Below are 26416 nucleotides of genomic sequence, written 5' to 3'. Positions count from 1 at the left end.
GAGGGATTTTACGAGTCAGTGACGTATTTTCCGTTCACGAACGAGACAAGCCAGTGATGCAACTTCCTGTTCACGGCCGGGTGAGACTTTTGCCAACGAATCAGTGTAAGTGTTGCCACTGCCCTCTGCTGGTCACACCGGGGAACCGCTTCGGCTACAGATCGAGAAATGCTAGTAACAAACGTCAACATTCTCAAGAGTTTTATTGGCTCATTTGATCACAATGTGGTAGGCGTTATGGATCAATACAATTAAGGGTTAGCTTCATTGCAGGAACAAGTGGACATTTTGGGAAAAAACTAAAACATTTTTAAATACAAGATGAATGTATTCATCAATGACGTCTGGATGCATGTTACTGAACTGATAATGGATGCAAAAAGGTTCTTTCAATTTTCAGAACACCATTTTTAGTTTTAAAACATCAAAGTGCAAACAAAGTGATTTCTTTTTCCACCTCAACCTATCTTGGATCAAGCAGCTCCGATTGGTCAACAGGCTGCCGTGGCGATGAGTGCGTTATTAGCTCGGCTCGTCGTCGTCACGGCAACAGGGAAAGGCTCAAATCGTTCGCACGAGCCGATCGGCCGACGAGCTGGCTGAGATGACTCGGCGTGACATCATGTCGAAGTGGGAGCCTGAGGAGAAGGACACACGCACGTGAAGGCCAGGCTGACACTCAGGCGACACGACACGCACCGTCGATATCCTTGACGACGCCTCCGGCTTCCCGGACGATGATGGCGGAGGCGGCGACCTTCCAGCTGTCAATCTCCACGTGATTGTAGACGTCAGCAGCCCAACGTGCGCACCCTGCAACGCCTTCACAAGCGTTAACGCCTGTAGCAGCTCAGCACGCATGGACGTGACCTTCACCGTTGGCCACCAATCAGAACCCTTTGTTGTGTCCGTGCGCATATTAAAAGTCCCAGTTTGGGTTGACGCACGCACGCAGTGCTGCATCAGAAGATCCAAAGAGGAGACGGTACGCGTTCACTGAGTTCGTGGAGATTTATTGAATGAAGGAGCGAAGGAATGAGGCCGCCGAGGGCCAGCTCTGACACTCATCTTCACTTCTTGGTCTTAGCGACTTTCTCCTTCCTCTTCTTGACGTGTTTTGGTACTTTGGACTTCCTCTTTTCTCTCTGAGCTTCTTTCACCAGCTTCTTCTTCTCCTGTAACAAAAAGCCCATGTTGGTCCTTTCCCAGCACCGGGCGTGGCAAACAAGTACCTTTTTGTCCAGGGGCTCAGCATTGTCGCCGGGTGGTGTCCGAGCGACCTTGTCCGCCTCATCTTGATCAACCTCCTCTTGCTCCCCCTCAGACGAGGACAAGCTGTCGTCCTCCAGCAGAGCCGGAACCTGAAGTCGGAGAATTGCGCTCAAATTGAACGGGGCGGATGCACACGTCTCACGTGATGATTTTGAACATGCAACTTTTTTTTTTTTTTTTTTCTCTCCAACCCTAGCCGCAGCTTGTCAGTACAGATTGTGGCGAAAGAAAGTCAACGGGGTTTTGGGCGATGCAAAGCCTCAAGCCAGTGTGACGCCATCCTACCATCTGAACACCAGAAAGATCCTTCTTCAGTCCCGTCAGCGTCTGATAGAGAACCTGAAGAACCGAGAGCAAGGAGAGGACGGTGATTCGCCGAGCTCCGCTTTTCCTGCGAGCAAAGCGCCGCCGCTCTACTCACGTTGTCGTTGCACTGGCCGGCGGTGGTGTCCTCCTCCCCCGTCCTGAGCATGTCGAAGTCTCGCTCGTAGTGGCTGACCTCAGTGAGCGTTCGTGGGATGTAGGCCTTCTTGAACACCTGATTGGACACCCGGTCAGAGACGCGGACAAAAGCGGCCGCTCTCCGTCACTCACCTCCTCGTCCACTTGGTCGGCATCCGATCGCTCTTCCGCCGTCCGCTGGGCCGCGACAACCATCATCTGTGCCGGCCAGCATACGTGGTCAGGTGGGTAAAAGTCAGAGGTCACGCTCGTCGCGTGCCGCTTACGCACCTTCTCCAGGTACTGGTCCACGTTGTCGCAGGTTATGGACAGGTCAGTGATGAAGTCAAAAAGCTCTCGCGTGGTCATCACCGCCACGCCGCGCTTGCCGAAAAAATCTGAAAGCGAAAAAGTGCTCAACTCTCTGCCGAGGGGGCCTCTCAAAATGTCCACTCACCGTTGACGTTACCGCAGTCTTTGCGGAGGAAGTCGAGCGCGCGCGGGTGGTCGTGTTCCACCGACTGCGACACGTCGATGATGTAAACGCCGCCGCGGTGATATCTGAAACCGGACGGGGCAGAAATTGAGGTGGGCTGCCGCCACCGCAAAGCGGCTCACCGCGACGCTTACAGCATGTTGAACTCGCTGAGGTCGGCGTGAACCAGCCTGGCCCGCTGGAACATGTTCCTCATGTCGTGGACCACCTGCAGGTAGAGCTCGCGGGCCTTGGACTGAGACAGGACGGCATTCTTCAGCAGCGGGGCGGGCCTACTCAAGCGGGGCAGACAGATGTGAGACGGCCGGCCGGCGCTGGCCGGCGCAGAGCTCGCCGGCGGGCCTCACGTGTCGTCTTTGCCGATGAAGGTCATGAGCAGCACGTGGCTCCGCAGCAGCAGTGGTTCCGGACTGGGAATGCCGGCCGTCTGCAACCTGAGAGCGTCGGGGAAGTTTGAGTGTGAGTGCCCCAGTTTTTGGGAGGGGGGGGGGGGGGGGGGGGCTTGCGGAAAAGCCGGGACCTGATCAGGTTTCTCATCTCCTTCTCGGCCCAGGTTCGCACCATCTTCCTGGGGTTGCCTTTGCAGTAACCGTGACGGAACCTGTAGGCCAAAAAGGCTTTAGCCCCCGCGGCCGACCGACTTTGAGTCGGGACAGAGCAGAGAGAGGCAATTGCGCGACCTGAACTCGCCGCTGACGTATTTGTCTCGGTCCCTGAAGTGCAGGACGGACGTCTTGTAGATTTTGATGGCTCGGCCGTCTCCGCCGGTCGTGGTGGCGTGGTAGACGTTGGCCTGACGGGATGGGCGGATTAAGGAGAGGCGGAGCGTGGCAGAAGGACGTCAAAGCGTGCTCACCTCTTTCCCCGTGCTGATGCAGCCATTGATTTCCGAGATGATCCCACGAGTCAACATCTTGAAGAGAATCATTCGCGTCCGAGGATCTAAAACCTGCACCGCACTCGAGTGAGGCACAAAGCACGTGGCCTCTTCACAATCAAAGCATTTCCATCACGTTAATCGGCACCTGTTCCACGGTGGCCCGGTCCGATTTGTCCTTCAGGCGGTACCTGAGGGTGAGAGCAAAAACCACCTCCGTCATTTTAGCAAATGTCGCCACATTGTGATTGCGGGCTAGCCGATAAAGAAGGATGGCTGACGCGGTTGTTGACGCGATCGCCGCCCAGTCTCCGCAAAGACGCTTTTCGGAGCGCTGACGTACGTGTCGGCGTCCTTCTGCTTCTGCTTTGTCGTCACTTTGTTCATGACAGAGTCAGCCAAGTTGAGCTTATCTGCAAACCAACAAGCGGGTGAGGAAAGGTGCCATGTTTTGTGTGGGCGGGTGTGAGCGTGCGAGCTACCCAGGTTTATCTTGTGCTCAAACCTCCTGAGCGACCTGTCCGTGGTAAGATGCGTGTGATTGGGCAAATTCTGTTTGTTAGCCTGGAAAACAAAACCAGAACGGCATGACAGCCAGCTGTCAATCATCACCATCCATCATGGTAGCTGTAAATCGTCTCACCTGAGCAACGGCACTGCGGTTAAATCGTTTGGTTAGATCGCCTCCAGCGGCGGCCCACGCCCACTCGTCATCTTCATCAGCATCTTCGTCATCGTCGTCATCATCCTCGCTGTACTGCTGCAAGCCAGCTCGCTTGATATCACTTGGGACGTCCGACGCTCGGGATTGGCTGCGGCCGAAACAAAATAAACAACACACGATTATTATTTTAAAAACAGGACTGTCACACAAAAGTCTAAGTCCTAAGCGTGACGTCAAACGCGGTTATCAAGGCTACGCGTGAACATAAACTACGCGCACTTACCCGTCCTCGTCCTCCACATCATCAAACTGTCCAGGTACAGAGTCGACCACCAACGCCATGACGTCACTAACGTCAAACTAATGCCAAAGATCAGTTTAGTCAACTCGGTGTGAATATTTAGTGTGGCGGTGGGTCGTGATCACAGCAACAGCGTGCTGAAGCGACTTCCGGGTCTGGACCGTGGACACGTGACCATGACCCGCGAGGAAGATGTCAACGTCGTCATTCAGCGCAACATACATCGCCCCCTGTTGGACAGGAGCTTTATTTTTTTTCAGCATTTCAAATGTCTCGTTGAGCCCAAAGAAAAATGCAGAAAAATACAGCAAATAAAACGGATGACATCAGCCACTACTGACAACAACAACACACAAACACACAAGGAGGAAGAGGAGCAACCGGAAGTAGTGTCCTGCTTGGCTTCCGGGTGGCTTGTTTCACGTTTGTACCCCAAAGGTGGTTGGAGCGAAGATGAGCAGCAAAACCATCCTTAAGTGTGAAACGTCTTCTCTGCTGCACCCAAACAACAGACTTAAAGCGCACCTGGAGCAGTTACCTTTTAACTACAAGGTCAGACGCTCACGCTAACCCACGTGCACACGATCCGCCAGATAGGAGTTAAATTCCCCGCTCGTTTTTTTTTTTTTGCGCCTATTTCCCGTCCGTCACGAAGTCAAAAACAATAGGTGACGTCACGATAAATGACAAATCATGTCAAATATGGATGTTGAAATAGCAGCGTTACAGTGTCAATTAAATGTTTGGTCTTTGTGCAGGCAAGTGTGCTGCTCCCAGATTGTGGCCACGCTCCTTCTGAGTTGGATGCAACTTTAAGAAGTTTCCAAAGTTTCTACCTGATCCAGAAACTTCCGCTCTATGAACTTGTGAAGGAATGCTTGAGCCGCAGTACGTACTCGGGTCGTCGCCCCTGTCCCAGTAGACTTGCATGTCAACTGACTAACCAGACGTGCGCGTGCTTCAGGAAGCGTGTGCGGCCTGTCCTACAAGACTCGCATCGACGAAGACAACTGCGCCTTTCTCAAAGCAGATGGTAAGAGACGTCAGCATGTGCCGCCACTATACTTTTCTCTCAACATGGCCGACGTGTGCTTGCGTGCAGGACATCTGTGTCTGTCGCTGGACAAAGACTCTTACGAGCTGTTGGGAGTCCAAGGCAAAGCGTGCAAACCAAAGTGCCGCCGATACGGTGGGAAGCGCCGCTTTGACGTCAGCGGCGATGCTCCGTACTTCGTCGGCATATGTCCAACCTAACTCTGTCTCTAGTGGTCAATGTGGATTTGAGTGACAGCAACATGGCTCCCGGCAGCCCGGGCTACCAGCGTCTCCTCAGCGGTCTGACCTCACGACTTCCGTTAAAGATGGACTTCCTGCTGGCGCCCACTTCAGGTGACTTGATGAATGGTTCTGAGAGGGAGTTCCCTTCTCATTCGAGATTTGGCAGTCCGATGGCCGGCCCACGTTTAAGTGAATTAAATGCCGCCACCACCGTGTTGCGCTCGCAGGGGACACAGGCGGGCTGCAGCCGCTGCTGTCGAGATACAAGTGGTCGCGGCACACGCCCGAGGTCAGCGGTCACCTCGTGAGCCACCCAGTGCCGCCTGCTTGCGACCTGCGCTCGCACGACCCCTTCGACCTTCTGGAGTGGCTCGGGGCCGTCCAAGTTGACCCGGACTGCCGGTGAGGAAGCGAGATCGAAACCCGCCGATTTGTCCACTGACTGGCCCTTTGTCGTCGCCACAGCTTCCCGTTGCCCTCGGCGTGTCCTCGTCCGTCCAGCAACTCCTCTCAGAGCTCGTTTCTTCTCGCCGCGCGTGGTCTGCTGCTTCCTGAAAACATCATGACGCTGATCCAGCAGCTCAGGTAAGCTCGCGAAGCTCGCCCGGCCGGCCGGCCGGCCACGCGGGCCGCCAATGAATAGCTGGTTTGTGTTGCAGCCATTTCCTGGAGGAGGCGCAGTCGCCAGGCTGGGTGGCCGTTACAGTTCACGGCTTTTTGGACAATCTGCACGTTCACGAGCGCCACTTCTTCACGCTGATGCTCTTCTCTGACCGCACCTACTCCCTGTACGTGGCCACCCCTGCCTCCTGACCGCATGCCTGCAAACACTGAAATGCAACATCCAACCGCAGGGGGCGCCGCCATAGCCACATAAAAGCGAAACACCATTTACCACAAGACTCCTTTTCTGTTTTACTTGGCAATGTAGAAAAAATACAAACGTGTTGTCCGCAAGGGTGCGGCACGGAAAGGAGCTAAGAGACTTAAGTCAAACCTTGGAAGTTTTAAAATTGAGCCTTCTTGGACACAATTTCTCCAGCCATTGAAAACACCCGCTCACACGGCACAGATGAGGCTGGAGTGCAGTGTAATGGCTCTTTTGATTGTAATCATAATAATTCATTAAATTTGTATAACGCTTTTCAAAAACCCAAAGACGCATAGATAATGGGATAAAGTTAAGAAGAAGACACCAGTTATGGGTAGGGGAGGTCATAGGCTTGAGAAAAGAGGGACGTTTTTAGACGGGACTTAAATATGGGGAGTGAGGGAAAGAGTTCCAGAATCGGGGTGCTGTGCAGGAGAAGGCTCTGTCACCGAAGGATTTGAGTTTGGATTTTGGGACTGTCAGACGTGAAGTAGTGGAAGATCGGAGGGGACGGTAAGGGGGAGCCAGAAGGGTTTAAAAGGTGAGGAGGAGTATCTTGAAGAGAATAGGAGTGATGTGTAGGAGGTCTTGACAACCGAGCTAACATGAGGGTGGAAGGACGACTGCCAAGGATCCCAGCTGGCAGCTGTGGCAGCAGCAGCGGGGAGACAGACGGGCGAGAAGTTGATAGTAGGAGCCCGGAGTAGCAGAAGTGATAGACATGGAAGAGATGAGACCTGACAGCAGCAGGGAATAATCCAGATCAAATGCTAAAGGCGGCTAGTAGCTGCTTAGCTAGAAGTTGGTGAGCGGTAAAATGCATGGAAGCAGCAGTGGACCGAGTAGGGATGTCGCTCCATCCTGCACAAACGGCAAAGCCCCAGTGTGTCATGGCGGCACACAGCTGACAGAAGCGGCAGTCAACAATCCAGACGCCAGCGTTGCTCTAACCCGGAAGACAACGCGGTCCAGTCTCTGAAATGTCCCAGTATCTGACTCCATAATTCTTGATAACTTTGAGGAAAAGATCAGATATTGTTTTGGCAGATCCATCCCGTTGAGCGGCTTCCTTTAACAGAGCTTTGGCGCGCTTCCTTGCCAGGCGATACCGCCGCTGTTTCGCTCACGTGACTTACACGCACCGACACGGTCTTCGCTGCCGACGCGTCGGTGTTGCCGGACCCATCGCTAGCTCGGTGCAGGTGCTGCAAGATTGCGTCGGTTCCTTGCGACGAGCCCCAAATTCTCTTTAAGGCTTCGCACTCGCGCTCGTTGGTTTGCTCCAGAGAACTTCGGCTGGAGTTCCTCATCAAGGCTTTGGACTCCCGCAAGACCTGCGGCGGCACAAGACACTTCAAATCCTGCAGGGGCGCGCGTGCACGTTATTGAGCCAACAGTCACGTCAATTGTAATCGGGCTCGCCTCGCTTTCCGTGTCTCACAAACTGACCACTGAAGAAAGAAGCGACTGTGCAAATTCACGTCGTCAAGTTTCTAGGGCCGGCGCTATCCCATACTTGCGGTATGGTCAATTCTACCGAGTAATACCGAACAAGACTCACGAGCGAGTCGACGGCGACCAGTTCTTTGATGCGCAGCGTGACTTCCTGTGTGAAGGTTCCCGGCCAGAGAACCTGCGAGACCAAACCTTTGGAACAAGCCTCCTGCGCCGTCAACTTCCTGCCGCTCAAGAGCAGCTCGTTGGCCTGCCAGCAAAAGGGTTAGTGCATCAGACGCGGCTCGTGTCAACTCAGCGCCGGGCGGTGGACCGACCGAGGGGGGGCCCATGATGCAGGGGAGGGTGAAAGAGGAGCAGGCGTCTGGCGTCTGGCCGTAAGAGGCGTAGGGCGTCTGGAACCAGGCCTTGTCATTGGCCCACACCACATCGCATAGCGGTAAGATGGCGGCGCCCAGGCCCAGCGCCGGCCCGTTGACGGCGGCCACGATGGGCTTGCGGAACTGGATGAAGGTGTTGACGAACGTCCTGAGGGAGGGAAGCGCAATGCGCTGGCGTCACTCGGCCGGCGTTTACATTTGAAGGGAGTCGACCGTTGCCGCTTTGCTCAGACAGTCAGAAAGCAGCTGGTGGGAGGCATCCAACTGAGAAGCTATGTTTGTTTTTGAAGATGGGCTCAAAAGCATTTCCACTTTTCACTGAGCTGATGGTGCTCTCAGCCCGTTTGCTGCTAATATTGCATCGACTCCACTGAATCCCCGCAAAGGCGAGGCGAGCGCTTACCTGATGGTTTCGGCCATCTTGACGCTCTCCTTCTTCCTGTCGTCCGTGAGGCGTCTGACCAGGTCGCGCAAGTCCAGGCCGCTGCAGAAGACGCCGCCCACGGCTCCCAGCAATACCAGCTTGCTATCGTCGGACGCCGCCGTCGCCATTGCGCTCTGGATCTCCTTCATCACCTGCGGAGGAGGCAAGGGGGCGCGCCCAGCGTGTTGGGATTAGATCAAAGAGAACCAAAGCCCCCCCCCCCCGGCGATCTGTGCACCTCGGGGTTGAGCGCATTGTTCTCCGAGCTCTTGGTGGACAGCATGATGTGCGTGAAGCCATCTTGTTTCTTGACCACGATGTCGCGGTAGCGGTAGGCGCTCTCCGTCCGGCGCACGCTAAAGCGCAGACGTTTGTCAAAGGCGGCACGCTCCTCTAGACGCCGCTTGGCCGGGACGCCCATTGTAACGGTAACGGCCGACGTTGCGCCCGCATCCTCGGCAGCGCCTAAGCGGATGCAGAGTCGGTCAGTTGGCACGCCCTCGTTCGGTCGTTTCTTCTTACCTGTTCCGTTGAGGGGTCGCGTCACGGGCGGGTCGTTGTGGCTCCGCGACCTGATCCCCATACGGGCGCGCAGCTCCCCCAGGCCTAGCCGCACGCTGGTCGGCTGCTCCACGGCCACCTCGGGGGGCACATCGTGGGCGTCGCGGGCGCCGGCATCCGCGTTGTGGATGGCCTCGCTGGGCGCCCCCTCGCTGGGTGACTCCTCAGCATCCATTGGGCTGTTCATGGGGCTTTTGGGCACCAGGATCTTTATCCCGCTCTTAGACAAGTCCAAGCTGCGGCGAGCGGGGCCCACCGAGGACGTCGGCATCGGGGGCGCCGACATCAAGGGTGCCGGCATCGGCGGGGGCGGCATAGCACCCGGTGATGCGTGCGCGAGGTCCTTGAGTCCGCCGGGGGAGGCGTACAGGTGAGCCGGGGCGGGCTGAGGGTCTGAGCCGGGATCCGGGCAGGCGACGGAGGGGAGTCGCCCGACGTGGGCGGGCGGGCCGCAGGGGTTGTCGCGGGTAGCGATGCACAGGTACCTGCGGGTGGAGCGCAGCAAGGTGGGATCTCGGTGGCGTTGGGCGTAGTGCTGGTTGAAGTCGTGTACGTAGGGCATGCAGGTAGCCAAGTGACTCTCGGGCTCCCATGTGTCGCCTTCGCAGCCGTAGCCTCGCCAGCGCACCAGGTACTCCATCCGCCCCTTCCGGTTCTTCCGCTTATCCACGATCCGCTCCACCTATGGACAGCACGAAGCCCATTTGTTCATCTCATTCGTGTTCTTCTCAAATCAGGTTACACGTGGCTCACAGCTTGTGCCTTAACCACATTTGACGACATTTGGTGGACACGACGTCACCCCGCGGCCATTCTTCAACTTTGATCCAAGTTAGCCGTGTTACAAGTTAGCTCGCGTTAGCATGTTAGCGTCCGTCACCTCGTATAATTCTTCCGTTGCCATGGAGACGGCGCACGAGAGCCCACAAGTCGTCAGCGGGTCGCCAGCATGAAGAGTGGCCGGTGGTTCCGTTCGGTTGGACCTCCTAATCGGGGAGACGACCACTTTTGGTGGAGTACTCGGCTAGCGAATCACGTTAGACGCGCCGCTTGGCTTTGCCGTTGCCTTTCAGGAAGCGTCCACTCCAGGCAGACCGGCCCACTTTCACAATAATACACTAACGTCATAGCGGAAAGGAAAACGCTTTTATTTTGAAAGAATCGATTGAGGCGCATAAGAAACCTCACGTGGATAGGAGTTAAAGTTTTTCTCTGCGTTTGTTGCATTCAAAATCTTGGAAGCAAAGAGGTACACCTTGCTAACGACAGAATCTCTTTCACGCTCAGATGGAAAGGTCATCTGGAGGCCAGTGTTTGGATTTTGTTTGAAATCGCCTTCGGTGACTTTTGAAGCGTGCGGCCCTTTGGCCTTCTGCCGATCCGAGTCATCTAGTCTGATTTCTTGTAGGCTTTTTGTCTCCGAGAAAAGACGGGCCGGTCGTCGTCGTCGTCCTGGCCTCCGTAGTCGGACCAGGCCTTCAGGCACACAAAGCACACGAAAAGCAAAAGGCCCAACGGGATGGCCACCAGGAAGCAGCCCAGCACCGGAGCCTCGCTCCACAGCAGCTGGACGGACACAAAGACAGTGACAGACACAACAACAGCAGTGCAGAACCAGGAGGAGAAAAGCAGGACAGTCATCTGCGCTCAGGAAGTACCAAGAACGTGACTTTGGTGTCATAAAAGAAGCGTCTGACTCGCTGAGGGACCCCGTTTCCTCCTTGAGCCTAAAAGAGGGGAGAGCACCAACAAGAGTCAACAGGGAAAGCTTTTCGAGATATCAGCCGCTTGTTGGGTGGGACTCGCCTGAATGCTGCCGTCCAGAACCTGATCCACAAAGTCCAGAAGGTGGCGCTCCGTCTCCAGCGAAGCCGGCGGCATGAAGTAGCTGTCGGTTGACAAATTCAACATGACGATGGCCGGAAGCCGCAGCTCGCTGAACATGCGACAAAATACAGCAACGAGTCACATGCTGAGCAAACGTGCGGAGGAACTCGGGCGCTCACCCCATGATGAGCCCGCTGATGTATTCACTGCCCTCCATGAAGCCAAAATGAATGTTTCTGTAGGCAATGAAAACAAGACCCGGGCTTGACACACACGCAATGGATATTCACGTCGTTGGAAGCCTGTCAACTTCCCCACCTGCCGTAGACTTCTTTGTAGTCTTGCGAAACTTTCCACACCAGGCTTTTGTACCTGACCCCGGAGAAGAAGCATAGCGTCCGCGGGGCAGACAGACAGGAAATGCATCACGCAGGTCATACCTGAGGTTTTGTTGGCTCGCCTTGACCTCGTCCAACAGCGCCAACAGGATCAGCTTTCCTGCCCAAGCAACGGGCGCAAAGTGTGCGTGTCAGTGCCGGTGCGTGCCCGAGAGCACAGCCAGCGGGCGCGCTAGGCTCACCCGAGTCTCCCATGGCATAGAGTGTGTGGTCGTCCACTTTGCCGTAGTTTCTGAATCTCTCCCTCTTGATCCAGGCCTTGAGTGAGCCGTCGCTGGCTTCTGAAATGCGTCAAGGGTCAGTGCTCGAGGCTAAAGGTCACAGGTCAGCCTCGTAGTCCCCACCATTGTAGCCAAAGCAATCGCCATCTTTGAAGACCACCACGGCCGGAAGAGCGGGAAGCGACACGGCCTGCAAAGCGCACACACCGCCAACGTAAGACTGAGCGATCTGTCTTGTGTATGCGCGCGCTCGTTCTCGCGTCGACCTTGGGCACGACGTCTCTGCCGGCGGAGAAGAAAAAGGTCGACACGATCATCTCCTGAGCCACCGACAAGTACTCCCCCTGCAAACAAAGGTGGCAGGTCCCCGTGTGTGCTCCTTTGTGCATGCGTGTGCGTTACTTTGAGTTGCGATGATGCTCCGATGTACACAAACATGACATCGTGGCGGTTTAAGGCGTGTTGGAAAAGCTGCACACTGGTCAAAGGTCGGATCAGCGGACTGAAAACACACAAAACAAGAAAAAAAGACGCGCGCACATGCTGGCCAGGCACGGGCATGTGCTTGGCTCCTCACCCGCTAACTCTGTGAGCAAACTCAAGAATGGCGTCTGCGCTGCGGGGACCCGAGTAAAGATACTTCCCATCGTTCTTCCACCTGAATCCGTCAAGACAAAGACGCCATTGGAAGATCAAGATGACATCAGCTGGCGAGCCGTGAACTCACATGAAGATGGCAGGGTAGGTGCGAACATTGAACTCTTTGGCCAAGCCTGCGGGCGCAAAACGCATTAGGGCCGAGGCCAACGAGGATCAAGGCGGGCCTACCCGTGTTGGCGACGGCGTCACATTTGCCCACGTTGACGGGCGATCCCACGCTCTTGAGCTCGGAGCCGATCAGGTGCCAGGTGGGGTCCAGTTCCTTGCAGATCCGGCACCAAGGAGCGTAAAACTGCAAACAGCGAGGCCGTGACGGCGACGGTCATTGAAGTTTTTATCTTTTGTTAATTTCTTCTGCATTTGAGAAGATGCCATCGATCTCTCGCGTCTCCACCGAAATGTCTACGTCGGCCATTGACGACGCAAAGGTCAACGTACTTTAATCAGCCAAATGTCTTCGATTTGCCTGGTCTGCAACAAGCTGTCGGACAAGGGAACAGTTGGATCAACGCCTGATGGACATCGTGAGGACACAAAAATGGACTCACGAGTCATCCAGCTCATCCACGAAGGCCCAAAGCGGTGCCACCGACATCCACAGCAGCAGCAGCAGCGGCGCTTGCGCACAAGAAACAAACAATGTCATCTCTCAGGCTCGGGCTCGGCCCAGGGGTCGGCCCGGGGTCAGCTCGGGCTCCGCCGTTCAGGGCCGAGGAACGCGTGTACGGAGAAACAGTGTTAATGCTTTTACCTGCGAACGTGACGAGCGTGCTACCGGCGTGTTGGGACATCCTGAGCAGATTAAGCGCAAAAGTATCTGCGCTTGTAATCTGACCAGATAATCAGCTTCTATTCAATGGCCTCAAACTTTATTGACACAGACGGCTCAGATGGACAAAGAGTGGACATGCATCTCAATGATGGGCAAATGGGAGGATGGACATGGATGACATTTAAAAGAGCCTGTCAGTCATGTCACTAGTGAGGGAACAAAAAAACAAACAAGCTTATGCTTCATAATGACAACAAAGGAGGGCTTCTGAAGCACTTGGCCAATGTCCTCGAAAAGTCTGTGTCAGCTTTGACGCGGAACATAATAGTGGAAAAAAAAAAAAGAGCTTGCGTGCAAACCTCACACCCTCACTTCCTGTTACACAACCGCACCGACGCTGTAGTCACGCAATGAAAACAGTTGGGTGCACAGGAAATCAACATTCATTTGTTTTTGCGTAAATGAAGGGAAGGCCCACAAGTCTCTGTGGGTCCGCCCCAGCGTATGTATCACTTCTGCTTTGACTCGTCAAAACTCTATCAAAGATCCCAACGCCGTGCCAACGCCGTGCCAACGCCGTGCCAACGCCGTGCCAACGCCGTGCCAACGCCGTGCCAACGCCGTGCCAACGCCGTGCCAACGCCGTGCCAACGCGGCACCGCCGACGACGCTGCTGCTGTGAGTGCTCGTGTCAATGAGGGCAAGATCTTTCTTCAAGCCAAAAGCCACTCAGCGACTTAGCGCCCGCCAGATTTGTCATCATCTTTGTTTGAAAGCGACACATTTGGTACCTTTCTACTCTTGTCTTCTTTCGGCTCTCCTTTTGCCAATCCAGGAAGTTTGTCTTCTTTGACTCAGCGACATCTGTGTCGTGGCCCTCGTCTCGTCTCGTCTCGCCTCACCAGCAAAAGTATGTGGGCCAACTTGAGCTCCTCGTTGTCTCGTATAAATAAAGGGAAACATGAATGCAGCACGTTTGCTTGCTTGAAAGAAAGCAGGAGTAGAGAATCCTGGGCTTTGCACGCTGGCACTTGGGGCCATCACATCACACAGGGGAAGGCTCGCTCGATTGCAAAGTTCAAGCGAACCTCAGTTCTGGCGCCATTTCGCTCTGGTGCTATGATATTAAAACCGCCATTAAGCTTGGCGAGTTAAGGACTTAGCTACGATGCTAATGAGTGCACATGGCGAGGCGATTGGCCGAAGAACCCATTCGGGCTCATTTTGGTGTTGTTCTGACGGGCTGTTGTGAAGCGGCGTGACCTTCATCTGATCTTGCTCCCTGCCGGGGACTTTGTTCGAAATTGAGAGGAAAGGCTTGATCCGCTTCTGTTTTGCCTTCCAGCCGGAAGCAAGTTGCCCTGGCAAGTCCATGGACGACTTCATGACAAACTCTGGGACCGAGGTACGGAGGGATCCCCGCCAGCTCGGGCAAGGCCGAGTAGCTATCCTAACGTTTGCCTTCATTTTGCCCTTTTCAGGAGCCCTGGTCCGACGCTCCGACGGCCAGCACGCCGGACTACGACTTGCCGGACCTGACGTGCGACCTGGAATCGGTGCGGGCCTTCCGGCGCGCGTGGGAGCCGCCGCTCTTTTGGATCATCGCGCTGGCGGGCGGTGCCGGGAACCTGGCGGTGGTCTGGATCTACCTGAACATCCGTCGCCGTCTCAAGACCATGACCGACGTGTTCCTGCTCAACCTGGCTGTGGCCGACCTTTTGTTCTTGGTCACGCTGCCGTTGTGGGCGGCCGAGGTGTCGAGCGGCTGGACCTTTGGCGCCGCCATGTGCAAGGTAGGCCTTTGTTTCCGGTTTGCTTTCTCACCCGGTAAACCCTAATGACAGCTCGACGGCCGCTTTGTCGGCAGGTGACCTTGGCGGTGTACAAAGTGAACCTGTTCAGCTCCACGCTGCTTCTGACCTGCATCAGCGTGGATCGCTACGTGGTCATCGTGCAGACGGCCAAGGCCCGAAACTCGCAGGCCGAGCGGCGCCGCTGGGGGCGGCTGGCGTGCGCTGCCGTCTGGGTGGCCGCCTCGCTGCTGGCCGTGCCCGAGCTGGCCTTCGCCACGGCCGTCTCGACCGAGTCGGACGAGGGCCTGCGCTACACCTGCCGGATGCTGTTCCCGCCGCACCTGGGCCGCCGCACCAAGATGGCCACGCTCTGGGTGCAGGTGCTGATGGGCTTCTGCCTGCCCTTTGCCGTCATGGCGGCGTGCTACGGCGCCGTGGTGGCCACGCTGCTCAAGACGCGTGGCTTCCAGCGCCACAAGGCCATGCGCGTGGTTCTGGCCGTGGTGGCCGTCTTCCTGGCGACCCAGCTGCCTTACAACGCCACGTTGGTGACACAGGCCACGCAAGCGGCTAACGTGACTATCACCGACTGCCGCGAGCTGAAGCGCTTTCTGAAGGCCAACCACGTGCTGAAGACGGTGGCCTATCTGCACGCCTGCCTCAACCCCTTCCTCTACGCCTTTGTGGGCGTGCGCTTCCGCCGGGACCTCCTCCGCCTGTTGCGGCTCTGCGACTGCCGGCGGCGCTCGCCGGCGCCCTCGGACCAGCTCGCTCGCTACGGCAAAAGCTCACTGGGTTCTCCCAGAACGTCCGACAGCGACACCTCACAGGCACTGTCTCTGTAGGCCCGGGCCTGTTGCCGCCGCAGACAAAACAAGTACCGGAAAGACGCTCGTGACACTTTTTGATATCTACACTTTCTACACTTCCTGTTTTCACCTCACTGCCAGAGATGGGGGGGGGGGGTGTCACCAAGCTCTATTAACAGACTTCCTGTAAACAGCATGTTTCATTCAACCAGAGGGACGTTTTGGGAGTAAAGCAATCAAAGCTCAATAAAGCGCTCTTGAAAATCAAATGAGCCGAAGGGGTCAGGGACTCGTGTGCTCTCACGGCGGTGATGCTTCAAGCTAGAACCTTTCGTCTAAAAGGAACAACAAATAAACAGCTGAGTCACAGTGTGTGCGCGCCTGCGTGCGTGCGTGCGCTTGACTCAGATGTGCTGATACAGCTGCACCGACACACGCGCAGGGAGCGTGACAACAAAGGTCAGAGGTCAGCATTGTCACACAAATGCCGGCCCGACAAAGGCGCCATCTTTCCAGAATCCGGTCCTCCCATAAATGTGGGCGAGCGGCTCCCTCTGAGGTTTCACTCTGTCATGCCTCTGTCGCGACGCCGCTCCTCCTTTTTGGGCCAATCCGCGTCCTTGTCGTCGGCGTCCTCGGCGTCGGAGCGCCCCAGCACCGCATGCGTCCGGGTGGCCCCGGGCGGGGCCTCGTCCCGGGGCGTCTTTGTGGGCGTGACCCTTCCGATGGCCGGCGCATCCGGTCTGGGGACGCGCGTGTCTCGCAGAGCTTTGGGCATTAGCAGCATCTTCCTGCAGGGCACCAGGAGCAGCGCAGGGCCCCTGCTGCCCCGGGCGGGTCAGGGCACGGCGGGGGCTGGCGCGGCCTGCGGCGGTGGCCTCAACACCTGCTTGATGGAGTACCGAGATAAAGTCCAAGCGCTGGAACAACTGAACCAGCAGCTAGAGGAGCAAATCCACACGTGTCTGGACCGCAAGGCGTCTTGCGCTGGCGCGTGGGGGCCGCTCAGGGCCCAGTGGGAGGACGTCTACAGGCAGGTGAGAGGGGCGACCAGGGACACGAGGAGGGAATCCAAAAACGCTCACCCAACTCCAGGTGCAACAATCACTGACAACTACTTTGATAACCTTGAGAGACTTTCCAGATTGTCCGACTTTCAGCCTCTCAATGGGAAATGTTGTCCCATTTCTGTTCTCCAAAAAATCAGACTGACTATTTGTGTCTGTGTTACATTGTGCAAACGTTCGGGCCCCTTTTCACGTGTCATTTCGTCACTTCGCTCGGCTTAAATGTATACAATCGTATTTTTTTTACTGAACCACCGGTGTGTTCAGATGGACATTTCCAACTCCAAACAACACGGCTTGTCACGTACGGTACCTGCAATCTTCAGTCGAGTCGTGAAAAAGGGCCACGCCTCCAAAATAAAAGCCGGACTGATTGACAGCAGCGTCTCCACGGTGTGTTCAGGTCAGCGAAGCAATCCTGGACAACGCCCGACTGACGCTGCAGACAGAAAACGTTCAGGCTAACGCTGAGGACTTCAAAGAAAGGTCAGAGGTCGTTTACCGCGAGGGGAACAGGGCCAATTAGTATGTGCTCTGTCGCCGCAGGTTTGAGAGCGAGCGACCGTTTCGGAAGGCGGCGGAGGAAGAGATGTCATCGCTCTACAAAGTCTTGGAGGACGCCGGCTTGACTCGAGCGGAGCTGGAAGAGCAGATGGACGCCATGAGAGTGGAACTGCAACAACTGGCGCGACAGCACGAGCAGGTGCCACGTTCAGAACAGCGTCATGGCCGACCGACTCTTAAGCGTACCTGACATGGCTGTCTCCGCCCCGCAGGACGTGCGACTCCTCTACAGTCAAATGTCCGGACAGGAACTGGATCAAACGGACGCTCCCATCGAAACAAGCCTGGACCAGATCCTGGCCTACATCCGGAACCACTGGGAGAAAGTGACGGAGAGGAACCGAGGCGAGACAGACAGCTATCAGGAATGCAAGGTGACCGGCCGGGACGGCGGTTCTGGCACGTTCTGGGGCTTGACGCGCATTCCTCCCTCCCTCAGGACGCCAAATGTGTGAGTCGGCTGAGTCCGGATGAGGAAGAGCTGGAAGCGCTCAAGGTCCAGTGCTCCGACGCGGGCTGCAAGATGCAAAGCCTGCAGGCCGAGACCGAATCTATCCGAGCTCTGGTGAGACGGACGTGACGGGAGCCCCTCGGCCCGCCGCCGTTCCCTACTAATGGTGTCCTCCTGCAGAAACGCGGCCTCGAGAACTCGCTGGGCGACGCTCAGCACTGGCACGACATGGAGCTCCAGAACCTGGGCTCGGTGGTGTCCAAGCTGGAGTCGGAACTGACGGACGTGCGCGGAGAGACGGAGCAACAGCGCAGGGACTACGACGGTCTCCTGGCGACCAAGCGACGGCTGGAGCAGGAGATCCGGCTGTACCACGGGATCCTGGACGGAGAGGAGCGCCGCTTCCGGCCCGCAGAGTGAGAAGCCGCTGGCGACCGCCTGCGCAAAGGTACAATCCAGAGTTTTGACCGATCTAAATGTGCCTCTAGGAGTTTGGCTTCGGAGAGCAGTGACCAGATGCAGCGTGGACCCCAGTAAGCCTTTGGGAAGTGGCGACGTTCCCAATTGTACTTCCTGCTGGCCAATGAGACTGATATTAAAGGTCTTACCTTTTCAACCAAGCTCCACTTGCCCATTGTTCATTGACTCAGTACAGCCAAACATCATCATGGCTGACGTGATCCTCACTGAGCACGTTTGACAAACAAAGAAGCACTTTGTGAACAACAAATGCTAACTACCGATTGGGTCACGTGATGATGGTCACTTTTTGGGACACTCCATACATTCATCCCAAAAGCAACTTTATTTCTTTGTCACTTGCAGAAACAACTTTGCTCCACATTCACATTCCTTGCACATAGTACGAATTGGAAGTCACGAGGACACATTCCTCTCGTTTCCGAAAGGAAGTCCCGGCCGGGCACCACCCTAACCCTACGCGCTTTTATTTTGAAGCAGATGAGCCACTTCCTGTCCTGGCCGGCCAAGAGGAAGCGGCCAGCGCGTGCGCGGCGGCCTCACGATCGCGGCGCCTGCCGGCGGTCGGAACTGCCGCGGCCGCGATGCTAACCGTAAGCCCCGGCAGCTCGAGCTACGCTACGCTACGCTCACCGGCACAAGCTTGCCCGGCCCTGCCCTGCCCGGACCGACCGCCTCAGCCGACCCGCCGCTTGCGACGGGGTGCGTTGGGACCGTTTAGACGGGCTGCAGGGGGATGCAACCTACGCCCACCCCGCCCTCGTGGCAGGCCATGGGCGCCATGAAGGTCCATCGAGCCGTGTCGGGGTTGAACATCTCCACGGAACCCAGGTTGGTCTGCCCGTCATAGCCGCCCACGGCGTACAGGCGGTCCGACGCCGCCACCAGAGAAACTCTGCTGCGCCGCGTGTTCATGGCCGTCAAGTGGCTCCAGTGACCCGAGGCCGAGCTGAAGACCTCGGCGCCGCTTAGGAATCCCGAACCGTCGTAGCCGCCCACGACGTACAAATGGCTACCCAGCGCCGCCGCCCCGTGACGGCATCGCTTGTTGGACATCGGCGCCGACGCGTGCCAGCGGTTGGTGTGGTGGTTGTAGGACTCCACCTGCGGGATGCACGGACTGGGTGATGATTGCCGCGTTACGGAGGATGAAGGAAGATGCGACTGACCGTGTTGAAGATCTGCAAGCCGTCGTGTCCTCCGGACACAAAGATGCGCCCGTCGAAGACAGCGACACCGGCGGCGCTGCGACTGGCGCTCATCTCCGTCACCACCGACCACCTACAACACGCAGGTCGTTAGCAGCCAGGCGAAAGTCACGCTCTCGTCGACGGCCGAGCCGGTGGCCGCTCGTGACCTGTCGGTCTGCGGCGAGTAGCATTCCACAGAGTTGAGCGAAGAGTTTCCGTCGTAGCCGCCGCATACGTAGATGTGGCCGTCCATCACCACTGTTCCCATGGCGCTGAGGAACGCCACAAGAGCCGTCAGCGTCGGCGGGCGCCAATGCCCTTGGAGGGCCTGCCCACCTGCGTTGGCTGTTCATGCTGGACACTCTGGTCCACGCGTCCGTCTCGGGGTTGTAGACCTCGACGGTGCTGAGTCGCGACTGGCCGTCGTATCCTCCGATGGCGTACAGGAGCCCGTTGACCACGGCCACGCCTACCCTGCTTCGGGCCGTCCTCATGGGTTGGCAGCGTTCCCAGAAGTTCCCCGTGGGATCAAAGACCTCCACTACGTTCATGGAGTCACCTGTGGGAGAAGGCCGGCGGGTCAGTTGAGGGACCCGTCTGAGCGCCAAAGTCCCGCCCTGTCGCACCGGAGCTGTTAAGGCCTCCCACGGCGTAGATGAGCGCCATGATGGACGTGCAGCACCTCTGACGTGTCTTGAAGGCCGGGAGGCCGGGAGGGCGACGCTCCGACATCAGGTGGAAGTCTTTGGCCTCATCCAAGAGGTCCCTGGGGGCCAAAGCGGAGGATGCCCGGCCATTGGCAACGAGCGAGCGAGCGGGATGGGACCTGGCGCCGCCTACCTGCATTTGTGGCAACAGCGCACGAGTTCTTCCTGCTGGACTCGCTCCGTCAGGAACTGCGGACGGCAAAGCGGCAGCCGGATCTTGGACAGCAGCTCCGGCAGCAACGGTGCCCGCTTGATGCGGTCGTGATGGACCCAAGACAGCGCCGCCTCAAACACCTGCGCAGGAGACGCCTTGACGGGTTAGTCCGCTTAAAGTGTCAGTCGGAGCACAAAGTGCTGAATTGCCAAACTTTATGACGAGCATTTGGCAGCAATCGAATATTATGAGACGCGCGGAGGCGGAGCCTAACAAGCGTGGCTGCCTACGACACGAGCTTTGGCTGGATTTGGCTCTCCAGCACACCACACTCCCGATGTGTCGAAGGCGCGTCTGACCTGCTCCTCAGTTTTGACGTTGAGTTCATCGCAGGCCACGAGCTCCAGCACCTCGTCCGTCCGCAAGGTGAGAAACTCGTCCGACAGGGACACGTCCACAAAGTGCCGTTGCAGGAAATTGTTGGCCGAGTCGTAGAGGGCGGCGCACATCATGGTCTCGGCAAACTGGCGGACTCCCAAACAATTCTTGGGATGCAACCTGAAGAAGGCTCTCTCAGAAACGTCGGCAAGGTGCCCAAGAAAGAGGAAGTGACCTCACCTGTCCTGCAGGAAGGAGCAGCAGGCGTCTTTGACGTTCTGCAGTTGCAGGAAGCTGGAGCCGATCAGGAGCGCCTGAACGTTCTGCTGGTCGATGGCCACGTGGCCGCTATAAGCGAAGTTGATCAGCGCTTCCAGAGCGCTACACACACACACGGACACAAGTTGAGGGAAGCCATCTCACAGGGTTTGTGTCAGGGCTGACGTTTGCACTACCTGGGGTCCATTCCTTGCATAAGGATCTCGTCCTGTTTGCACTCCACCATGTCGTTGGTGAACATGGCGTGAAAGTAGGGGATGGAGGCAGCCAACACGATGCGGTGGGCGCTGAATTTGTGCTCGCCCGCCTGTAGACAACATTGTGTCTGTCACATTGCTCCAACAAGGACGGAAGTGGCTGTCATTTCCAAGTTTAGTAATCCTTCCGTTCAGACTGCTTGTGTGTTTGTTTCTACATGCACGAGGTGGCAAAATATTTCTGAGAAATCTTTAAAAGGAGCAAAACCTCCAGTTAGACAACCAAGAGCGTTTAGTCACACTTGAAGTGTCAAACACACAACCGACACTCTGATCGCTTCCATTCGGTTAGAAGCCTGGACGTCATGGGATGACAACATATGGGATGACTCTTTATTCACAAAAAGGCCCTTAGCCTCTAAATAATGTGATGTCGACGCCAAATGTAAGCCGCTATTAATTCCAGTTAGCATGAGCTCAGCACTAAATGCTAGGCTAGGCTATCTTGAGGCTAACTTGACGCTCGCTCGCTCGCTCGTCGTGCAGAAAGGTGAAAATGTACCTTGAGTGTGACGTCACAGAGTTTCCCCTGCCGCCGTATTTCCCCCATGACGACATAGCCTCTTGCCGGCAGGTCGTGCACTGAGAAATGAACCAAATCTTCGAGTTCCTCGCAAACAACCTCTCCCATCGTCAGCGTCGCTAGCTGCGAACTTTGAGCCCTACGAGCCGCCGTAGCACACCGACGCCACTTCCTATTGCCCCTCAAGTTAGCACGTCGATCGTCGCCTCAGAAACCGTCGTCCAAAGGTTCAGTCAATTACCGATCGTCAAAGGCGAACAAGTCCATCTTATTTCTTTTTGAAATTTAAGATGTATTCTACACAATTGACAGCATTAAAAAACGTTGAGAATGTTTTTCTCGAGTTTTCCCTGCTACAGAAACTATATTAAAATAGAAAATACATTTCCTCATCTTTTTCCTTAAAAAAAAAAAGCTCCAGGGAGCCACTAGGCGGCGGTAAAGAGCCGCAGGTTACCGACACCTGGCCTAGGCACTCGGGCTGCAGCGTGGATTTATTTTCGTAGCCCCTGAGTGGTTAAATGGAAACAGGACTGCTCTTTCACAAGATGACAAAAAACAGATAAGAGCTCCTGCATCGTCATCCATCAAACTCAATAAGCAAGACTGCCTGCCACCAATCAACACCAATTACATTGCTTTTGGCGGCTTCGGGCAGTGCCACCAGATGGCGCTCAAATGTCAGCATCATGAGGAAAAACAAAGGCAAAAACCTTCAAGTGCCGTGCTCAGCTTCTGTTATTCTTTAATACAAAACCAAAAGAGAACTTTATAAAATGCTTGCGGGCATTCAATGAGATTCAAACAGTTGTCACATGGAACACAGTTGCACGATTGCCAAGAAAGGTCACCATGGTGAGCGCAAGTGTTAACAGACGTCATCGTTCTTTCTGGCAACTTCCCTTCCTTGTCGAGGTACGGCCCAGTGTGGCCGTTTCGTCACTCAATTGAGTCCTAAATCTGATGCTCCGACCCAAACGGGAACATGCGCCGCCGCGCAGGCAAGTCGCCATTAGCACGCGGCTGTGCCGACAGGTGGCAGCGCTCCAAGCGTCTTTGCCGAAAGATGGCAGTCGGCAGAGCCCGCGCCGACAGACAGGCTCAAAGGCTCCGTGCCGACAGGTCGTGGTCGACAGACTAGCACTTGCGCTCCCAGGTTGCCGCTGGCTAGCTTCTTCTCCGCCCGCTGGGCAGCCTCGACTTCGTCCGTGTCGATCGGGCATCCTTGGCCAGTCGCCGTGCGTCTATGCCGACAGGTCGTTGTTCTCGAAGCGCTCCTGTTCGTAGGCCTCGGCCGCCACTTTGCGACCGCCGAACCAGCGACGGTCTAAAGCCCGGACGGCTCGATTCATCTCAGCCGTGTGGTTGAACTCCACGAAGATCTTGATGATGACGGCAGCGTCGGCGTCCTCTCCCTGCCGCTCCTGGTAGATGACCACCCGCTTGACCTGGCCGAACTTGCCGCACTCCTCCGTCACCTCGCCCTCCAGTTGGTCGTCGATGTCATCCTGGCCGACCATGTTTCTCAGGACCATCACACGCGACTGTGGGCAAACAAGCGCTCAAACGTTACCGTGCGGGTGAGTGCCAAGCCATACCTAAGGAGCGTGACACTGCCCTCTTCTCAAATCAATTCCAAGGTCGTCCCAACGTAACCACACGGAGGACACTGTAACCTTAAATCATCCCAGTAGTCCCAAATTAGCCCCGCATAGTCCAAAATATAGTTTTAAAAGAGAATCAAAGGGATCCGATGAGAGTCGCAAGCTTTCCCCCAGTAAGTCCATCCCAAGTGTCCATGTAGCTTTTTACTTTGTGATTGCGTACGATCTTGTTGACATCGTGATTTGCGTCGCTCCGTTTACTCGCGTCCAGGTGCGCCCCCTGGTGGAGCTCTTCGTCCATCCTCAGGGCAGGGGGCGCGGCCAGAACAGGATTGACCAGAGCCACTTGAGGCAGCCCGGTTCGAGCCGGGGTCACGCCTGAAACAGTGACATGGCACGCAGCGGAGTCAGGGAAGTGGGAGCGGCGTGATGTCGAGGCGGCGGGCTTCCCACCTGTGATGACGCCCGGAGCTTGAGCGGCCATGACGCCTTGCGGAAGACCGGCCAGCGCTCGCAGCACCGACGCTCCCACCGGATCCTGAAAGCGACACGATGCCATCGTGGCCGAGCCCTAGCACGCGATGACGTCATGCGGGAGGGACCCACCTGCGCGCTGAAGTTGGCGGCCGCGGCCAGGCCTCCGGAGGCGGTGATGAGCGGCACGGGCGGGGTGACGGCCTTCCCAACCCGCAAGTACTGGCCGCCCAGGTCAAACAGGTTCATGGAGGCCACTGCGTCGACGGAAGACTGGGGCTTGTCGTACTCTGGAGGGAAAGGCAAAAGGTGTCGGTCGGCGCGTGGCAGCCACACACACGGTGGGGCAACCGTCTCACCGATGTAGCCGTAGCTTTTGTGGCGTCCCGTGGTGGGCTCGCGAGCCAACATGCACGACTTGATCTTCCCAAAGGCCTCGAAGACGCTCCGGATGTCGCCGTCCGACAGGTCACGATGAACGGACGCCACGTAGATCCTGTTGAAGGCCCGCGCTTCCTCCGCCAACTGCTCGATGATGGGCAGAGCCTGCCCGATGTTACTGGGCCGACCCACCTGTTCAAAGTACGGAGTCGATTGTTTGACCGTGGGCGGCCTACGGCGGCGAGGGGCGTCCACCTCGAGCCGACCTTAATGTTTCGCCCTCCGAGAACGACAGAGTTCATTTGGTCCAGAGCCAGTTGAGCCGCTTCTGGCGTCTCGTACTCCACAAAAGCAAAACCCTGAACAGGCAAGCGGCGTTTCCCCGCATGACTTGACAATTGGACAACGCTGCATGTTCCATTGGATGCGAAGCACTGGGTTGTGAGCTGTGACTTCTGACCTTGTGCTTCATGGTGACAGAGTCAAAGGACATGTCGATGCTTTTGATGGGTCCGAAGGGGATGAAGGCCTGTCTGATGGTGTCTTCGCCCAGCTCGTAGTAGATGGAGCCCACATAGACGCGGCACATGATGGCCAGAGCACGCTGGCGTTGAGCCGCCACCTCGACAGGAAGTCACCACCAGCCGGGTTAGCTCGCGTCGTCAAAACAAGACGTTAGCACTTTTTGTTGACGCTCCACCGAATAAGAAATGACTACTTACTGACTGCAGAGGAGAAAGTTCTCCAAAACCCACCGACAAGGAGGCCATCTGACACAGGCACATATAGAGAAACACACACACATATGCAAATGAGGCTCCCACACCCCCGCGACCTTGAACAGGATAAGCGGTGTTGACAATGGATGTATGAAAATCTGAGAAATCAAACAGAATGGAATTGCATTGAGGTTCTCCAATTTCCGTTTGTCTACAATGTTGCAAAGATGTCTGAATCTGATCGGATGAGCCGCTGGGTGCGGCCGCCTCAACCCAAGACAGCGGGTAGGAAAAAAGCTCGATTTGTTGGCCCGACAGCCATCACGAAACGGGCGCACGAGTGTACGATGAGTTTGTGCGTACCTGCAGTCCGCTGAGCTGTTGCTGCTGAGCCATGGTCTGCCTGGCCAAAACATTCCGGATGCTTTGCTCCATGGCATACTTCTTGGCCTGCCCAGGCAAATGAGCAATCACATTATAGGTGCAATAGTTCATCGGCAGATAATTGGCGAACAAATTGAGTTGAGTATTTTTGTCCATCGCTTGTCCATTTATCCTTAACTTCTGCAGCGCCTCCTGCTGGTCGGGGGTGAGTGGCGGCAGGCCGAGCCTCGTCGCGGTGCTGGTGGTCGCGTTCCCTTGTCCGTTCTCCATGACGAGCATGCGCAGTGGCATCACCGCGTCCGCTGGCTTGCCTTACTTCGTTACCCTTGGCGACGCCATTCAAGTGGATTTCCAGCAACACTTTCAACTTTTTTCGTATTTATACTTACACTTTTATCTTATGTGACACAACTTTTGGAAGGCTGGAAGTCCAAATTTCTCAACAGCTATCATAGTTGTCGTACAGACACCATCATCTGTCCGTATCTTCAGTTTCTTGGGCTAAGAATGTTATTAATGTGGACGAAGGCTTAGCACACGCACGCAGCGTCTACGACACGCACGCACAGTGGCTCGGTTAGCGTTAGCTTAGCATGCATCTGTCGAAGGAACAATGTCCAGAAGGAAAAGGTTTCACGTTCCTACCGCACACGCGGCCAGCACCTTAAACTCGAGCTTCAGTCAGCTTCTGTCTCTGCGTGTATGTAGCTGTGAGCGTGAGGGTTCAGTTGGGTTGGGTTCACTGAAGAGTTTTTGGGGCGATTGTGTTCGTCTGAATGCTACTCGTGTGACGGAGCAGCGCCAGGACACGCTACGTCACTTCCTCTGGCCGCGCTTTCTCATCGATGGCAAAACTTAACTCACAAGATTATCAGACACATTTTAGCTTTCTTAATCATATTAATTTAGCTATTTAAAATAACCTAACATGAAGGTCGAAACTAAGAAAATCCAAATGGTATAAAATGCGACTTCCTCCAATGAACCATCGTCTCTCTCGCGAAGAATGGAAAAACCCCATGTGGATTGTTCATTGGAATCCAGCCATAATCTCAACAGTTTATCCTCACCATGCAGACATTTCAACAATCGAAGCAGACGACTTTCTTTTTCTGCAATATAATTATTTTTAAACTATTAGTCTGGCTTTTTTCATAGTAGTGTAAATGTCATTGTTATTGGTACTTGATACTAACATTGTGAATTGTAGCTCCAAATCCTTGTAATCTGGAAGGACTTCTGTATATTTTTGTCATTACCTCACCTCAGTCCTTTTACTTCTAACTGTATGTCAATTGTAAGAT

General features: G+C 55.8%; 8 protein-coding genes across 11 annotated transcripts; 3 read left to right on the top strand and 5 right to left on the bottom strand.

Annotated features, from left to right (window-relative positions):
- Window positions 1-206: 206 nt before the first annotated feature.
- Window positions 207-4271, bottom strand: riok1 (RIO kinase 1 (yeast)). Its single transcript, XM_085930349.1, has 17 exons — window positions 4034-4271; window positions 3730-3898; window positions 3569-3650; window positions 3430-3499; window positions 3235-3277; window positions 3066-3158; window positions 2890-3002; window positions 2730-2810; window positions 2557-2643; window positions 2344-2481; window positions 2171-2274; window positions 2005-2111; window positions 1867-1932; window positions 1694-1810; window positions 1558-1611; window positions 1233-1361; window positions 207-1175 (listed from the first exon to the last, which is right to left on the bottom strand). The coding sequence occupies exons 1-17, from the start codon at window positions 4090-4092 to the stop codon at window positions 1071-1073; spliced, it is 1617 nt and encodes a 538-aa protein (XP_085786475.1). The 5' UTR covers window positions 4093-4271; the 3' UTR covers window positions 207-1070.
- Window positions 4099-6223, top strand: rpp40 (ribonuclease P/MRP 40 subunit). Its single transcript, XM_085930350.1, has 8 exons — window positions 4099-4603; window positions 4810-4939; window positions 5016-5084; window positions 5154-5240; window positions 5318-5440; window positions 5557-5731; window positions 5795-5914; window positions 5989-6223. The coding sequence occupies exons 1-8, from the start codon at window positions 4505-4507 to the stop codon at window positions 6140-6142; spliced, it is 957 nt and encodes a 318-aa protein (XP_085786476.1). The 5' UTR covers window positions 4099-4504; the 3' UTR covers window positions 6143-6223.
- cdyl (chromodomain protein, Y-like) lies at window positions 5570-10099 on the bottom strand. Of its 2 annotated transcripts, XM_085930348.1 has the most exons (7): window positions 9901-10099; window positions 8982-9702; window positions 8698-8924; window positions 8439-8611; window positions 7973-8183; window positions 7762-7905; window positions 5572-7534 (listed from the first exon to the last, which is right to left on the bottom strand). In XM_085930348.1, exons 1-7 carry the CDS (start codon window positions 9922-9924, stop codon window positions 7229-7231), a joined length of 1806 nt encoding a protein of 601 aa, XP_085786474.1. In that variant the 5' UTR covers window positions 9925-10099; the 3' UTR covers window positions 5572-7228. The 2 variants fall into 2 exon arrangements, with proteins under 2 accessions (XP_085786473.1, XP_085786474.1); XM_085930347.1 differs by having other exon boundaries at window positions 5570-7534; window positions 8698-9702.
- A 124-nt stretch (window positions 10100-10223) lies between these two features.
- On the top strand, window positions 10224-15980 carry LOC147045840 (C-C chemokine receptor type 9-like). Of its 3 annotated transcripts, XM_085930674.1 has the most exons (5): window positions 13481-13576; window positions 13734-13808; window positions 14244-14303; window positions 14380-14691; window positions 14766-15980. In XM_085930674.1, the coding sequence occupies exons 3-5, from the start codon at window positions 14271-14273 to the stop codon at window positions 15534-15536; spliced, it is 1116 nt and encodes a 371-aa protein (XP_085786800.1). In that variant the 5' UTR covers window positions 13481-13576; window positions 13734-13808; window positions 14244-14270; the 3' UTR covers window positions 15537-15980. The 3 variants fall into 3 exon arrangements, with proteins under 3 accessions (XP_085786801.1, XP_085786799.1, XP_085786800.1); XM_085930675.1 differs by lacking the exons at window positions 13481-13576; window positions 13734-13808 and adding an exon at window positions 10224-10269; XM_085930673.1 differs by lacking the exon at window positions 13734-13808 and having other exon boundaries at window positions 13271-13576.
- On the bottom strand, window positions 10275-12791 carry LOC147045841 (protein disulfide-isomerase tmx3a-like). The gene is made up of 15 exons (XM_085930676.1): window positions 12675-12791; window positions 12565-12607; window positions 12295-12418; window positions 12194-12239; window positions 12044-12124; window positions 11869-11968; window positions 11733-11810; window positions 11590-11656; window positions 11428-11526; window positions 11288-11345; window positions 11166-11219; window positions 11027-11083; window positions 10827-10956; window positions 10679-10747; window positions 10275-10586 (listed from the first exon to the last, which is right to left on the bottom strand). Exons 1-15 carry the CDS (start codon window positions 12770-12772, stop codon window positions 10410-10412), a joined length of 1281 nt encoding a protein of 426 aa, XP_085786802.1. The 5' UTR covers window positions 12773-12791; the 3' UTR covers window positions 10275-10409.
- Window positions 15981-16072: 92 nt separating the features above from the next.
- bfsp2 (beaded filament structural protein 2, phakinin) lies at window positions 16073-18172 on the top strand. Its single transcript, XM_085930477.1, has 7 exons — window positions 16073-16537; window positions 16971-17053; window positions 17114-17270; window positions 17344-17505; window positions 17571-17696; window positions 17763-17998; window positions 18071-18172. The coding sequence occupies exons 1-7, from the start codon at window positions 16073-16075 to the stop codon at window positions 18117-18119; spliced, it is 1278 nt and encodes a 425-aa protein (XP_085786603.1). The 3' UTR covers window positions 18120-18172.
- Window positions 18173-18337: 165 nt separating this feature from the next.
- klhl18 (kelch-like family member 18) lies at window positions 18338-22183 on the bottom strand. Its single transcript, XM_085931060.1, has 10 exons — window positions 21530-22183; window positions 20947-21077; window positions 20732-20872; window positions 20473-20671; window positions 20093-20253; window positions 19879-20018; window positions 19589-19811; window positions 19420-19524; window positions 19232-19343; window positions 18338-19166 (listed from the first exon to the last, which is right to left on the bottom strand). Exons 1-10 carry the CDS (start codon window positions 21656-21658, stop codon window positions 18780-18782), a joined length of 1728 nt encoding a protein of 575 aa, XP_085787186.1. The 5' UTR covers window positions 21659-22183; the 3' UTR covers window positions 18338-18779.
- Window positions 22184-22270: 87 nt separating this feature from the next.
- Window positions 22271-26120, bottom strand: LOC147045837 (poly(U)-binding-splicing factor PUF60-like). The gene is made up of 10 exons (XM_085931061.1): window positions 25292-26120; window positions 25092-25180; window positions 24732-24779; window positions 24470-24631; window positions 24276-24368; window positions 23988-24201; window positions 23761-23918; window positions 23608-23692; window positions 23363-23532; window positions 22271-23094 (listed from the first exon to the last, which is right to left on the bottom strand). The coding sequence occupies exons 1-10, from the start codon at window positions 25401-25403 to the stop codon at window positions 22795-22797; spliced, it is 1431 nt and encodes a 476-aa protein (XP_085787187.1). The 5' UTR covers window positions 25404-26120; the 3' UTR covers window positions 22271-22794.
- Window positions 26121-26416: the final 296 nt, after the last annotated feature.

This window comes from Syngnathus leptorhynchus, chromosome 14, assembly GCF_054491065.1.
Source record: "Syngnathus leptorhynchus isolate UIUO chromosome 14, UIUO_Slep, whole genome shotgun sequence".
Taxonomy (NCBI): Eukaryota; Metazoa; Chordata; class Actinopteri; order Syngnathiformes; family Syngnathidae; genus Syngnathus; species Syngnathus leptorhynchus.
This window is presented reverse-complemented; position numbering and strand designations above follow the sequence as displayed.

Excerpts from the sequence above, each read along its gene's own strand:
- bfsp2 (XM_085930477.1), top strand. The coding sequence starts at position 16,073 with ATGCCTCTGTCGCGACGCCGCTCCTCCTTTTTGGGCCAATCCGCGTCC. Across the intron at positions 17,054-17,113 it reads GCTGAGGACTTCAAAGAAAG|GTTTGAGAGCGAGCGACCGT; the intron begins GTCAGAGGTCGT and ends CTGTCGCCGCAG. Across the intron at positions 17,271-17,343 it reads TGGCGCGACAGCACGAGCAG|GACGTGCGACTCCTCTACAG; the intron begins GTGCCACGTTCA and ends TCCGCCCCGCAG.
- riok1 (XM_085930349.1), bottom strand. The coding sequence starts at position 4,092 with ATGGCGTTGGTGGTCGACTCTGTACCTGGACAGTTTGATGATGTGGAG. Across the intron at positions 3,500-3,568 it reads TGAGCACAAGATAAACCTGG|ATAAGCTCAACTTGGCTGAC; the intron begins GTAGCTCGCACG and ends GTTGGTTTGCAG. Across the intron at positions 1,933-2,004 it reads TGGACCAGTACCTGGAGAAG|ATGATGGTTGTCGCGGCCCA; the intron begins GTGCGTAAGCGG and ends TGGCCGGCACAG.
- klhl18 (XM_085931060.1), bottom strand. The coding sequence starts at position 21,658 with ATGGGAGAGGTTGTTTGCGAGGAACTCGAAGATTTGGTTCATTTCTCA. Across the intron at positions 20,019-20,092 it reads CGCTGTTGCCACAAATGCAG|GGACCTCTTGGATGAGGCCA; the intron begins GTAGGCGGCGCC and ends TTTGGCCCCCAG. Across the intron at positions 19,167-19,231 it reads GCTTGCAGATCTTCAACACG|GTGGAGTCCTACAACCACCA; the intron begins GTCAGTCGCATC and ends TGCATCCCGCAG.
- LOC147045840 (XM_085930673.1), top strand. The coding sequence starts at position 13,403 with ATGTATCACTTCTGCTTTGACTCGTCAAAACTCTATCAAAGATCCCAA. Across the intron at positions 14,304-14,379 it reads TGACAAACTCTGGGACCGAG|GAGCCCTGGTCCGACGCTCC; the intron begins GTACGGAGGGAT and ends TGCCCTTTTCAG. Across the intron at positions 14,692-14,765 it reads TTGGCGCCGCCATGTGCAAG|GTGACCTTGGCGGTGTACAA; the intron begins GTAGGCCTTTGT and ends CTTTGTCGGCAG.
- cdyl (XM_085930347.1), bottom strand. The coding sequence starts at position 9,924 with ATGGCAACGGAAGAATTATACGAG. Across the intron at positions 8,612-8,697 it reads ACAATGCGCTCAACCCCGAG|GTGATGAAGGAGATCCAGAG; the intron begins GTGCACAGATCG and ends CCTCCTCCGCAG. Across the intron at positions 8,184-8,438 it reads AAGATGGCCGAAACCATCAG|GACGTTCGTCAACACCTTCA; the intron begins GTAAGCGCTCGC and ends TCCCTCCCTCAG.
- LOC147045837 (XM_085931061.1), bottom strand. The coding sequence starts at position 25,403 with ATGCCACTGCGCATGCTCGTCATGGAGAACGGACAAGGGAACGCGACC. Across the intron at positions 23,693-23,760 it reads CCGCCAACTTCAGCGCGCAG|GATCCGGTGGGAGCGTCGGT; the intron begins GTGGGTCCCTCC and ends TGTCGCTTTCAG. Across the intron at positions 23,095-23,362 it reads AGATCGTACGCAATCACAAA|TCGCGTGTGATGGTCCTGAG; the intron begins GTAAAAAGCTAC and ends GTTTGCCCACAG.
- LOC147045841 (XM_085930676.1), bottom strand. The coding sequence starts at position 12,772 with ATGACATTGTTTGTTTCTTGTGCGCAAGCGCCGCTGCTGCTGCTGCTG. Across the intron at positions 11,811-11,868 it reads GAGCATCATCGCAACTCAAA|GGGGAGTACTTGTCGGTGGC; the intron begins GTAACGCACACG and ends CTTTGTTTGCAG. Across the intron at positions 11,084-11,165 it reads TACAAAGAAGTCTACGGCAG|AAACATTCATTTTGGCTTCA; the intron begins GTGGGGAAGTTG and ends CATTGCCTACAG.
- rpp40 (XM_085930350.1), top strand. The coding sequence starts at position 4,505 with ATGAGCAGCAAAACCATCCTTAAGTGTGAAACGTCTTCTCTGCTGCAC. Across the intron at positions 4,604-4,809 it reads AGTTACCTTTTAACTACAAG|GCAAGTGTGCTGCTCCCAGA; the intron begins GTCAGACGCTCA and ends GTCTTTGTGCAG. Across the intron at positions 4,940-5,015 it reads GAAGGAATGCTTGAGCCGCA|GAAGCGTGTGCGGCCTGTCC; the intron begins GTACGTACTCGG and ends CGCGTGCTTCAG.